The 13,407-nt window shown below is 45.1% G+C and overlaps 1 protein-coding gene across 2 annotated transcripts; it reads right to left on the bottom strand.

The window, feature by feature from the left end:
• Positions 1 to 1,057: 1,057 nt before the first annotated feature.
• On the bottom strand, positions 1,058 to 13,359 carry LOC133514780 (oxysterol-binding protein-related protein 2-like). Of its 2 annotated transcripts, XM_061846739.1 has the most exons (14): positions 13,237 to 13,359; positions 12,898 to 13,035; positions 11,600 to 11,714; positions 9,691 to 9,766; positions 9,111 to 9,245; positions 7,473 to 7,570; positions 7,224 to 7,406; positions 5,056 to 5,163; positions 4,884 to 4,973; positions 4,679 to 4,805; positions 3,736 to 3,840; positions 3,542 to 3,665; positions 3,365 to 3,455; positions 1,058 to 2,417 (listed from the first exon to the last, which is right to left on the bottom strand). In XM_061846739.1, exons 2-14 carry the CDS (start codon positions 12,932 to 12,934, stop codon positions 2,315 to 2,317), a joined length of 1,392 nt encoding a protein of 463 aa, XP_061702723.1. In that variant the 5' UTR covers positions 12,935 to 13,035; positions 13,237 to 13,359; the 3' UTR covers positions 1,058 to 2,314. The 2 variants fall into 2 exon arrangements, with proteins under 2 accessions (XP_061702723.1, XP_061702733.1); XM_061846749.1 differs by lacking the exon at positions 13,237 to 13,359 and having other exon boundaries at positions 12,898 to 13,222.
• Between the last annotated feature and the right edge of the window lie 48 nt (positions 13,360 to 13,407).

Below are 13,407 nucleotides of genomic sequence, written 5' to 3'. Positions count from 1 at the left end.
CCAAATGAACGAATAGCCAAGGCAATGACGTCATTACGCCAAGACGTTTCTTGTTTCTAGTTCGGTTGACGTCGCACTGTACAAAAAAACGATCCAATGAAAAGTCTGATAAAATTCACGCACTGTAATTCAAATATTAAAGGTTTTATAATAGCTTTTTTTACAATACACATCATAGATGAAAGATAGTGCCAGATGGTGTTTATATACTTTTTTTTTCAATATACTAACATACATTCTTACCTGAAAACGTTATGAGACATTTCAGTTGTGGTTCATAAACGAATTTTATTGGCATCTTACAATTATTTATGGGAGTCATTGCAACTTTTTTTTTTTTTTTACAAATTCCAACATCATGGACCCCCCCAAAAAACAATTAAAATTCCTACGCATTCAATAACAAGACAGATGCTTTCTTTCTAAAAAAGTTATGTAAGACTACCACCCACACAATAAAGAATGCTCACGTGATGTCCTATAAATTCTCAGATCCTGCAAGATTCAATTTAAATCCGCTTGAATTGTATTCAACAACAATATACTTATAAATTTGAAGCCATACGTTTCAATGCACTGCGCCAAAACATTTTATTTTTTGTCTCACTGTCTGAAGGTCAGTCAGGATCACCCAAATTATTTAATTTTGTCGTCTTGCCTACACAAAAACTATTATGAGTTAACTGGCAACATGTGAGTTAATTGACAGCACATTTGTGGATGATCATAAAAAATATATATAATAAAATAAAATAATTTTGGCGATCCTGACTGACCCGAAACAGGAAATGTTTAGTCTGATTTCAAACCAGATAGTAAGACAAAAAGTGGAATATGTGTTTTGAACAGTTTATGTAAACTTCTGGCTTCAACCATATACAGTGAATGTGTAAAATAATCATTACAATCCATAAAAAGGTATCAAAATGGAGGAGAATGTCTTAGACAGTCTGCGGTTTGCTGGCAACCAATTGAGAATGTAGCACAAAGTTACCTTGGATAGGCTGCGGCACTTGTGAGGATAAGCAGGCTCAGAAAATGGATAGATGGAAACACGTCTTTGTCAAGTCACATTTTATTTGCAGAATCCTTGATGTACCGCTAGAGGGAGCACGAGTGCCCCACTTTGAGAATCACAGATTCATGGTCATAAAGAGGAGAAGAACGTGACACAAGCACTTCATTTTCATCGTCCATATTTTAATCTATAAAGCATAGATGGTTTGTGAATGTGTCTCACGTGACAGGGATGATAACTGAGCAGACAATGTCATCTTTCGAATAGAGCGGCATCATTTACAGGACCCATACAAAAATCTTGCATCTTTTGTGTCTTCGGGGTTGGAGGTGCTCGGAACTCACACAAGCGTTGTTCACCATAACAAAATGTGCAGAGGACGACGACCTGAGCCACTTTTGTGCAAGATTAGCGCTCAGACACAACAATAATCATAAGCATCCTTCCTCGGCGGTGATCATCACGCGTCGGAATTGGATCCTGATCTGTTTCACGTTGCGGAAGGCTCCGCGGGGTGGATCGGTTTGCATAGGTTCTGGCCCTGTTCCGACACAGGAGTTTGGTTCTTGGAAGGAAACGATCCATATCCCCACGACTGTGTCCGAATGAACGGATGTCGTGTGAATGTCGCTCGAAACTAGACAGTCACAGTTTTCGGTTCAACCTAACGTGCTCCTAATCCCTTTATTGTGAGGTTCAATCCGAGTGCATTTACAGTACTTCCCCAAAGTGCAGAAAGCATTTTATGGCTTCAACGTGTAACAGATGAGTTTTGAATATCACGCGGGCACCAAAAATGCGACACGCTTTCAGACGCAGACGACAGATTGTAGCAACAGGCGCATTTTACGGAGCGAGGACATTTTGGGCGTTTTCTACGCGGGGAAGAAAACACTCGCGGTGTCTTCAGGGTGCATTAGCCGGCATTTAACATCGTACAATATTTGATAGAAAAATAGCTCCTGGTATTTGAACGTCATTTGACAGAAGTAGGTGGTGTGTGCACAAATGTCACATTGGGAGTTAGCACCTGAACCCAAAACCGAGGCCAGACCGCGTGCAGCTCACACGGGTGGTCCGAATCCTTCGACGGCCGTGTAACGTTTAATCTATGTGGACTACGATTCGTAAAGTGGATCAAATGTGAGGACAGCGGGCACAAGAACGACATCTACCGTACGTAAACTTACTAGAAGGTTTTTTCCCGTGGATGACATTCATCATCGAGGTCAGTTCAGCCGGCGTTCCCGTACGGCGCACTTATCGTAAGATGCCGAGAGAAGTCCTCTGCCACGGTCAGTAAATGTCGGGACAGTCGGCAAAGTTCCGGTCAAAGTATCCGCCCTTGTACAGCCAATCGTCGGCGCCGGTGTGAGGGTTGGTTCCCAGCTCGAACCACCTGGAGGGACGGAGGGAGGGAGGGAGGAGGGGCCATCAGCAAAATGAGTTGCAAGGAATTTGGTGTCAATGGTGATGGTGTCCATCTTTCTAACTGTTCCTTCAGCTGCTCCCCGATCGCAATATCATCTACGAACGAACATCCTGGTCCAAGGGGATTCCAGTCTAACCTCATCTGTCAGCCTATCCATTACTACAGCAAACAGGAAGGGGCTCAGCGCGGATCCCTGATGCAGGCCCACCTCCTCTTTAAATTCTTCTGACACACCTACGGCACATCGCGCCGCTGTTCCGCTGTCCTCATACATGTCCTGTACTATTCCGACATATCTCTCCGCCACACCAGACTTGTGCATGCAGTACTACAGTAACTCTGTCGGTACCCTGTCCTAGGCTCTCTCTAGATGCACAAGGACACAACGTAGCTCCTTCTGACCTTCTCTGTACTTTTCCACGAGCATCCTCAAGGCAAATACTGCATCTGCGGTACTCTTTCTAAGCATGAAACCATACTGTTGCTCGCAGATACCCTTTTCTGTCCTGAGTCTAGCCTCCACTACTCTTTTCCCACAACTTCATTGTGTGGCCCATCAACTTTACTCCTCTGTAGTTTCCGCTGTTCTGAACATCGCCTTCGTTCTTAAAAATGGGAACTAGCAGACTTTTTCCTCCATTCTTCTGGCATCTTCTCGCTCGCTAGTATTCTATTGAACAAGTTGGTGAAAAACTCCGCAGCCACCTCACCAAATTTCTTCCATCCCTCCACTGGTATGTCATCGGGACCAACTGTCTTTCCATTTTTCATCCTGTTCAGTGCCCTTTTAACTCCCCCCTTACTGATCATTGCCACTTCCTGGTCCTTCACACTCGCCTCTTCTACTCTTCCTTCGCCCTCATGTTCTTCATTCATGAACTTGTATTAACTAAGGTTTTCCCAGAGTTTGATACCTGGTCGACCACTCCTCCTCGTCTTTGAGTCTCCCTCTGCGCGCTGCCCTCTGTTTCTCTTCCAGGCGCTCTTTCTCCGCACTTGCCGAATCTGCCAGTCAGGAAGTCCGCCGCGTCAGGACCGCACGGGCCGTTGGAAAAGTCTCAACCGTCCCGACCGCGTCAACCGCGGGGTACCTATGTCTCCGCTCTCCATGGCTCGGATGTCGGGCCTCCGCCGGCTGTCGGTCGGCGCCAGTAGTCGCTCCGTGCCGGGCTCCAGCTCGTTCAGCGTCACGGCAAAATTGGTGAAGTTGTACATCTGGACGGGATGCCGAGGATTAGCGTGAGCCGCGAGATTTCCGAGGTGCGGCCAGGTGCGGAACGCCAACCTGTGCCGAATGAGCGGGCCGTGGCGATATCCTCCAGAGCAAGGCACTTCCTGGGATCACAGTCACGGTCTCTTGAACTGCATTCCCATCTTCGCAGCTATGTTCCTGTGCACGCGTTGGACACACACACACACACACACACACATAGAAACCAATCACTAACACTCTCGTGCGGACGTGCGGTACTTGACGCAAACAATGCAGTCACAGAACTAAACTTGCCGCAAATTATGCACGTCTCTCAAGCAACAATGCACGTCATTGCAAGGCATTATGGGTTAGCGCTGGCAATGGAGCTACTCGAACACTACACGTTTTGGACATTACAGCAGCAGCCGCACACGACGGATACCGAAGACAATCTTGCACCTTACCTGCTACTCATGCCACTGCGTGTCATTGTGAAAGGAAAGAAAAATGAATTCACATAATCCAGAGTAGAAAACGTGACAGTTGTACAGTCATTTTTGTTGTGAACGCTCAAGTAAATATGCGCGGCATGGTGTTCAGCGCGCCCGCCTCACAGTTCCGAGGAATCGCCGACCCCGCCTGCGTGGGGTTCGCATGTTCTCCCCCTGCTCGTGCGGGTTTTCTCCAGGCAACTTCGCTAAATTGTAGACTCTAAATCGCCCTTCGGTGTAGTTGTGAGTGAGTGTTTGCTTCGATTGGATGGCAACCGGTCGAGGGTGTTCTCTGCCTCCTGCCCCGACATAGCCGGGGGTAGGCTCCAGCGCTCCCGCAACCCTTGTGAGGATGAGCGGCTAAGAAAATGGCGAGATGGACACGGCATTTTTGTTTAGCTGTTATTTCTGCGACAGCGTTCAGCTGTGATTGAAATGGCAAATTCCAGCAAATTTTGCGTTTAGGAAAACTGGTTGCACCGCGCTCGGGTGTTTGGAGCGCCCAAGGCGGGATGAGCAAAGCCGTTCAGAAGGTCCCTTACCTGCCTCGGCTTCTTTGAGTCCGCGCCCCCCTTCTTCTCAGACTTCTTGTGCGCTTCATGAACTTTGGGCTCCACGCTGTACATGCACTCGGTCCACTTTCCGTAAATGACCCGCCGCTTCTTCTTCCTGGTTTGACCAGCAGGGACACAAACCAGACGACGAGATTTCCGGGGCACCGAACACGAAGGCGTCGGCGCCTCTTACCTGTCGTCTTGTATGTAACCTTCCACCTTGTGCAGCTCTTTTCCGAACATTCCGCACGGTCTGAAGTTCAACACGCACTTTTCTCCCGTGCTGAATCGTTTATCGTGAGCACAGTTTCAGGAGTCGGCCACATAAAATACTTTGATTGTCACAAGAAAGTACGTGACAGTACCTGTGGTTTACAATCTCGACTGTTCCGTACTGCTCGATCCAAAGCTTTCCTATGAGAACGTTGTGCACGCAGCACATTGGGTAGCTCCAGGTGTACGCTTCTTTATGCCTGAAAGAAGTTTACGGCATCTTCAACGCTAAGCTCCCCTGTTAGCTTGATTAACCAGTCGAAGACAAAAAAGTTCTTTCTTCAAACCGTGAAATAACATCGCAGTATGAACACTTCATCACCGTACATTTCGCTTTATGCCTACACTACACTGGACCAAGACATGGCGGCGCAAGCGCAAACACCGGCGCTAATGATAGCCTTGATAGGAGACAAAGAACAAAGTACAGCGAATACTCAGTTCTCCAACGTCCCCGTTCTCAAAAAAAAAAAAAAAAAAAAAAAGGGTTTTCGAACAAAAATTTGGACATTTTTTTGCTTCTGTTTTCGAACAAAAATCGGTACTCGAACGCCCCCGACAAAGCCCGGAATTAGCATAACGCGCGCGGCCAGACCAGCTGACCCATGACGCGCTACGTTGTGAATTCCCACGCCGCCGAAAAAACCCGGAAATAATATCATGTGCGTGACGCACCCGCGACACGCTTTGTGATTATGCATTTTTGTTTCGTTTCAAAGATTTCGTCAACTCGAGTTACGAGTTAATGTTTGATACTTTTTGTAAAAATAAACACTATTTTTTGCCCCCCCATTATTGCTTGTTTAAAGTTATTCTGCACTTAATGATATGATGATATGAATGATTTTAATGTTAATTAAAAAAAAATTGACAAGGCTGGGGGCCTACCGATACAGTAATGCACTCCTAGCCTAGCCAGCTCTACTACTAAAGCATACATTTTAAGCAAAAAATAAGTATATTTCTTAAAGTATTTTATTATATAAAGTATTCAAATTATACATGTATTCCCACTATGCAGTTTATTATCAGGAAAAGCTAAAAAAAAAAAAACTGCTTTCAAAAGCCTAATTTTTTTAGGCTTGGAACGTATTATTTCTTTTTCCATTCATGGTCATTGGAAATGTCAATTTGGTTTTCGAACAAATCATTTCTCGAGCCGCCGCCTGGAATGGACTGTAGTCGAGAACCGAAGCTGTACTGTAGTCTGGTGGATGTAATGGAAAAAAAAAAAAAAAAAGCTCCAAAAAGTTTGTAAAAAGAAATACGAGATTGCTCCTTGAGAATAGGTTTCATTTAAAATTATCACAGGACACCTTTCGTGATACTGGAGTAAAAACAGTTGTGCTACATCAAATGTGACTCCGGTCACTCACGTTTGAAAAATGTACGAGTGTGGTCAGTCATGCCCGCAGGTATCAAGTTGCGGGTGTGTCTTCTGTTTGTAATTATGTGTGTACCCCTTTAAGAGCGGAGGTGGGGAGGCGGTGTCGGGTAAACTCGGAAGTAGAAGTAGGCTGGCTCGTTTAAGAACAATGCGTGTTCAACAAAAAAAAATAAAATAAAATAAACTGTGTCGCAGAGGTTAAGCGCGGCTTCCGTGTACGTTCCGTGGAGACGACTCCGTCCTCTTAATGAATGTGAGTTTGTGTCATTTATTGAAATATTGCTATTTGTATTGAACACTCGCTGAAAAGATCGATGGATTCCGGCAAAGGTTAACGTGCGGCTCGTCAAATGTCTGACGGTATCGGACAAGATTCCGGGCGTGTCCTCTCCAACCGACGTAGCATTGAGCAATGCTTAGCTTGACCGGCAATATGGCGACATGAACAAAAATCACGTGACTTTATGACGTAGGTGCGCCCGCTCTACACGCGCATCCCTGGTCCCGACTTTGATCTCGTACAGATGTCGCCGAGTTTTGACTAAATTTCCCAGACTTGCAGACCATCTACCCTCATTGCGTCTTTTTAACATTTCTAGTTTCAAAGACGGACGGCAGAGATACAAATTCATCTTTTGAATTTGTTTTGACAGTTGCCAGCAGGACCGCAGCGGAAGAGCAACAACGGTCGACCGAAACGCATTTGAATTGAAAAACACGTCCGACGGTGAGAAGTCTGGAAAGCTCAGACGGACAAGGAGGCGCCAAAAAATGACTTCAAACTTCAGCCAGACTTCCGTCTGAGCCAGGAGAAAAGATTCACCTCGGACGCATTCCGAAAGCAAGCCGACCCGCTTACGAACGAGTTCTCACTTGAGTAACTCCAGGGTCATGGTGCCTTTGGGCTCCGCCTCCACACTTTTGCCCCAGAACTTGAGTTTGGGGTAAATGGATCCGTGGAACGCAAACTCTTGCTTCAGAGACTCTGCGTGGAAGGCACTGACGGGCGGGTGGTGGCTCACCTGCTCCGAGATCAACCTGTAGCCGTCTTCCTCTCTACGGACAAAATGCTTTGTTCATATTCATATTCATGAAGATGTCGTCGCCAACGTTTATCAATACCTGGTGAGTTCAAAGGTCTCCCCCAGTAAAGGATTAAACGGTTTTCCGGTCCGTTCCGACTGAGATGCGATCGCTGAAACGGCGAAGGCGGCGACAACCTTTTGTGACGACAAGAAGTAGAGTTCATTTTGACAAACGCTTGGAACGTAGTGCGTAGTGCTACATTTTCATATTTTCAAAACCTCCGCTAGCTTCACAACTTGGTACAATTTAATGCATCCATTTGTTCTCTGCAACGCTTATCCTCACTAGGGGGACGAGCATGCCGATGCTAATCTCAGGTGACTTTGAGCGAGAGGTGAGGTGCACCCCGAACTGGTCAGCAGCCAATCACGGAACGCTGCGATTTCAAATGATCGTTCCCCATCGAAATGAATGCAAGTGCCGTTAATCCGTTCCAGCCTCCCCCCCCCCAAAAAAAACCCCACTGAAATTAAAAAATGACAAAAACAGCACTCTATAATATTAGACTATAAAAGAACTGAAACAGAATATAAGGAATCAGTTAGTAGCCCCATAATTTAACGCTGCAATTTCAAAAGATCTTTCCCCATTGAAATGAATGCAAGTGCCGTTAATCCGTTCCAGCCTCCCCCCCCCAAAAAAAACCCCACTGAAATTAAAAAATGACAAAAACAGCACTCTATAATATTAGATTATCAAAGAACTGAAACAGAATATAAGGAATCAGTTAGTAGCCCCATAATTTAACGCTGCAATTTCAAAAGATCTTTCCCCATTGAAATGAATGCAAGTGCCGTTAATCCGTTCCAGCCTCCCCCCAAAACCCAATTTAAAGAAAAAAATGAGGAAAACAGCACTCATTAATATTAGACTTTAAAATAACTGAAATAGAATGTAAGGAATCAGTCAGTTGCCTCATGATTTACCGCTTCAATTCAGTTCTTTGTGCTCCGCCTTCTGGTATCCCATCTTGGCCACCAGGGTGCTCCCTTGTATTATAGTCCGACATAAAGATTAACCACTACACTCGGGTTTGGGTTAGGACCAGCACCACTATTTCTGTTCATGTATTCATTGCTTTATTGATGCTAATCATGAGACCGTCGATGCCGTTTTCCATTAGAGCGCAGGTGTCAAACTCAAGGCCCGGGGGCCGGCTCCGGCCCGCCGCATGATTTTATGTGGCCCGCAAAGGCAAATCATGTATGTCAACTGCCATGATTCTTGTTCAAATTTGTACAAAAATTTCATAAATGAGGGAAATGCAAAGGACAAAGTGGCCCACGACAAAAATGAGTTCGACACCCCCGCATTAGATCCTCATTAAAGTTGTTTTGTTATATGTTTAGTTTGACACTTCATCAAACAACTTAAAGGCAACTTTTTGGATTATTTCTCCACTTTCTGCTTACGATTTAGTAAGTTGAGTTGACTTTGCTGCCACCGTGCACCTCTTGTGTCTGGACTTTCCCCTCAAGTTAAAAAAAAAAAAAAAAAAACAACAAATATATCAGCTAGAAAATGGCTCGTGTCACTAAAATATCCTACGGAGGGTCACACATCTCATTCTCCGTTGGGACACTTCGACATTCTTCGTACGCTCAGCGTTTTTATCCATGTTGTCTCTATTCTATCCAAGTGCCGTCAGTCAAGAGAGTCAAGAGTTCCTCATACCTGCATCCGGTCCACGGAGTCAGGCAACCCGCAAGCTCTGTGGATGAGGTGAGAGTGTTCCATGTACTCTGAGAGTCTCTGGAGGAAGCTCAGCGGTTCATTAAACACGACCGGCATGGCAATTTTGGACAGCTCCTGTGACAACGCGACGAAGGAACGTTTGACAATTTTATTGGCTGTACAAAAGTGCAGTTGGATCAAATTATGATGTTTCTCGAGCTATTTTGGTCCACAAACGTGATAGCCAAACTAAATATAGCTGACGGAACCCAAGAGTTCAGTTCCGATACAATCAAAGAGGAAGCCAATCGGGAAAGGTGCAGGCAATACTTGACAAAATACTGCGTTTATTACGCCAGTAAGGTTTTGTCATTTCAGGACAAATACTGCAATACTGAACATAACACGATAAACAATATTCTGTTTGGAAATGTTGGGTTATGACAGTTTTCCACAAATTGAATGAATTTCTCATTAAAACCACGACAGGGGTCAAAACAAGCACGCACATTCCCTTTGCCTTCAGTTAAAAATTCAGTTGTTTTTCCTTTTTCTCGTGTTATGACGATTTATGACTCACCATGCCAATACATTTCTTCAGTATGCTCGTCACACTAAAATTGGTTCTGGTGATCGTTTCAGCGGGCAGACTTTTCCTGGCAAAAACAACAGAAAATGTTTTTTTTTTTTTTTTTTTTTAAATAATATTTATATTCCATTCAATTATTCGTGTAGCATGTGGCAAGGAATATGGCTGACTGGTTAGCGCCTTACGGTGCTGAGGTTCCGGGTTCAAATCGGAAGCCCGAACGTGGTGTTGGAAAATTTTGAAGTTACTCGGGCTTATCACACATTACCCCAAAATTTGCATTTTAGGTTCACCGAAGACTGAAATATTCATGTGTGTGAATATGAGTGGGAAGGCCCGTTTGTCCATATGTGCCACGCGATTGCCTGGCGACCAGTCGCCGTCTTAAAGTTAACTGGATCGGGTCCCTCGCACATGACTAATGAGGGATATTCAATACAGAGCTGCCAATTTCAAAAAACATTTTTTCAAATTTGTCTGAATTTCCAAAACTTTGTCAAGAACCTTACCTGGCTACAGTCATAATAATAATCGTCAAAACTCATTCACTGCCAGGCCTCCATGTTAACATTTCAATTTCACAGCTGTCGATGCATTTTTTTGCCCAATTATTATTATTATTATTTAAATTATGTCTTCAACAGTTGTCATTTTAGGACTCTCATTATGTCAACATTGTAATGGCAGACACAGTTGCAGCTTGAGATACTTGAGATATGAGATTTTGACATTCCATCATCAATAATATCTGTCTACAGATTGATTAATGTTTTGCAAATTCTGTTTTCAACGCTGGTTTAAAAAAAAAAAAAAAAGTCTATTAAACACATTAATCAGATCTCAAACTTCAAAATTAAAACTCATCACGCAATCTTGCAAATAAACATTGCTGATAAATTCAATTGGATCCTTTAAGTATAGACAAAAGTTTTGGGTTCAATTTTGTGCAATGAACTTCTTGAATGTCGTTTCTTGCATGCTATTTACATATTTACAGTACCGTAATTTCCGGCCTACAAGCCGCGACTTTTTTCACACTCTTTCAACCCTGCGGCTTACGCGACTAATTTGTGCATTTTTTCTAATGGCCGCGAGGGGGCACTCAAGCGGAAAAGGTAAGAGTGAGACCAGTGGAATATATGTGCCGAGGAAGTGACTTTTACCGGTATGCTTTTTTTTTTTTTTAAACCGGCTCTGTTAGTGCTGTGCTATCATGTTGCTACTGTATAGCTGCCGTGGCTGTTTTTCTTATACCGGTATTTTTCTTTTTTTAAACCACCCCTGTTCGTGCTACCGCGTTGTTGCTATGTTAAGCTTAGCTAAGCTATTAAAACTTTGAAAACTGTTTCTGTGTACCGTCTTTCTTTGTAAACATCTCGTGTTTCAATGTGGGCACTTGCGGCTTTTACGCAGGTGCGGCGTATGTATGTACCAAATGGTATTTCCCTTACAAATGTACTGGGTGAGGCTTATAATCCGGTGTGCTATGCAGGCCGGAAATGACGCAATATCTCCCATAGCCACAACTGCTGCTAGTATGATATCGACGATGATGATCTTATCTTACAAACCCAATTCCAATTAAGTTGGGACAGAACACAATGATTTGCAAATTCTGTTCAATTTTTGGGGGAATGTGTCAGAGCCATAAAATTCAAAGTTAATGATTATTGCTAAAAACAAAGTTTATCATCTTGAACATAAAATATCTGTTCTTTGTAGTGCATTTGATTTAATTGAACATGATTTGATTTACATCAAGCACAAAAAAAAAAAAAAAAAAAAAAATGGAGTAATTTCAGTTCCGTTTGCCCAAATCATGAAGTAGCTCATGAACTTTTGTCCGCTGAACTCGTTCAAGGTAAAGCATTGCGGACGGGTAGCACGCACGCATCCTCACCTCCGTCGCCACACTGCGTCGTGCTCTGCAGCGGAGCCATCGGCGACTTGTTGCGCGCTCTCAAACCCCAGCGGGTCCTTAAAACTGATGTCCAAGGAATCGTCCGACTCGAGCCCTGACAAAAGACGAATGTTCTCATTGGTGAAAAACGAGCAATAAACACTCACAAGCCATTGTAGAACTACGTCATGCCGAGTAGGGGCCCGGAAACCGACCAAAATAGGCTGGGCGGGTCAAGACAGCTAAATTTTTGTAGCACCATTCATGCGCAAGGCAAAAAAGATGACATTACCAGGAAAGAAAAAAATCAAACCCCAACATGAATGTAAGAAATGAAAAGACAAAACTGCAAAATGACCAATTTTTTACAATGGCAAATTAAGGAAGGAAATATGTGCCACCAGGATTTGAATTTGAAATGTAATGTGATCAGAGAAGTAGCTTCAGCAGGGATACGCAGACTTCCCTTTCCCCCAGCCGCTTCTTCCAGCTCTTCCCGAAACGTTCCCTGGCCAGCCGAGGGACATAGTCTCTCCGGCGTCTCCTCGGTCGTCCCCGGGGTCTCGGGACACCTCACTAGGGAGGCGTCCGGGCGGCATCCGAATCAGACGCCCCAGCAGCCACCTCATCTGGCTCCTCTCAATGCGGAGGAGCAGCACCTCTACTCTGAGCCCCTCCCTGATGACCGAGCTTCTCACCCGTTCTCTAAGGGAGAGCCCGGACGCCCTGCGGAGGAAAAACTCATTTCGCCCGTTTGTATCCGGGATCTTGTTCTTTCGGTCACGACGCACAGCTCGTGCTCATAAGTTTAGGGTCGGAACGTAGATTAACTGATAAATTGAGAGCATCGCCTTTCGACTTAGCTCCCTCTTTACCACAAGGGACCGATGCAAAGTCCGCATCACCGATCCGTCTGTCGATCTCCCGCTCCGTTTTTCCCCACACTCGTGTGATCGAGACCCCAAGATACTTGGACTCCTCTACTTGGGGCAGGATCTCATCCCCGACCCGGAGAGGGCACGCCAGCCTTTTCCGACTAACTTTCTAGTTAATTCGAACAGAAAAGTTATGATTACATCCCAGGATAAAGATAGTCTGGTGTCTTGTAATTTTATACCATCACACAAATGTGCCAGTGCGCAACGCGCGATTTGTTCAGCGATCATCTCTGTGTCAGCGTGACTCAAAATGAAGGATCGCTGGTCGAGATTCGTCTCTCAAGAAACCGCGCAGCTGCAATGACGCGTGCGGTTCCGCTGACACTCGACTTGACCAGCCGTCGGGCCAGCCCGCCTCACCTGTCTCGGCGTCGTAGAACTCCTCCTCGCTGTTCATAGTGAGCCGAAAAGACGAGTCGCGGCGTTTCTCAGTCAGAGGTCATGTTGGAAGCACCGTCCTGCGCTCCCTCTGAACATCGCAGCCGTCCGAAACAGCGACTGTGGAGGACGGACGATGTCGTTAGATCGACCGGCCGATGCGGACTTGCCTGCCTGCCGAGGCTAGCAAAGACCAACTAGCACTTCGCGACGGCGGAGACTTTTGACGTCCGCGGCAACATTAGCTAACGTTAGCGACGCATTGCCAAACAAGTGTCGCCCACTCGGGATACTGACGTCAATATAAATGCGGACATTTACCTGTAAATGAAATAACAGCTTTGCTAACGTAAACAATCCAAAGCAGTTGAGTTCAACCTCTGCAGATGGGCGGAGGCAGGTGGCGAGGACATCGTGATTGACGCGTGCGAGAGCCAATCACAGCGCAGTGGGAAGAACGTCTCCGAAAGTTTGATTTTATAGATTTCAATA

The sequence above is a fragment of the Syngnathoides biaculeatus genome, chromosome 2 (genome assembly GCF_019802595.1).
Source record: "Syngnathoides biaculeatus isolate LvHL_M chromosome 2, ASM1980259v1, whole genome shotgun sequence".
NCBI classification, from domain to species: domain Eukaryota; kingdom Metazoa; phylum Chordata; class Actinopteri; order Syngnathiformes; family Syngnathidae; genus Syngnathoides; species Syngnathoides biaculeatus.
The sequence above is the reverse complement of the archived record's forward strand: the minus strand, read 5'-3'. Positions and strand labels throughout refer to the sequence as shown.

What these genes read in the sequence shown, in the direction of transcription:
- LOC133514780 (XM_061846739.1), bottom strand. Translation starts at nt 12,934, where the DNA reads ATGAACAGCGAGGAGGAGTTCTACGACGCCGAGACAG. An exon ending in GAGACCTTTGAACTCACCAG is followed by an intron (nt 7,407 to 7,472) that starts GTATTGATAAAC and finishes TTTTGTCCGTAG; the next exon opens with AGAGGAAGACGGCTACAGGT. An exon ending in GAGGAGGAGTGGTCGACCAG is followed by an intron (nt 2,418 to 3,364) that starts GTATCAAACTCT and finishes CCGTCCCTCCAG; the next exon opens with GTGGTTCGAGCTGGGAACCA.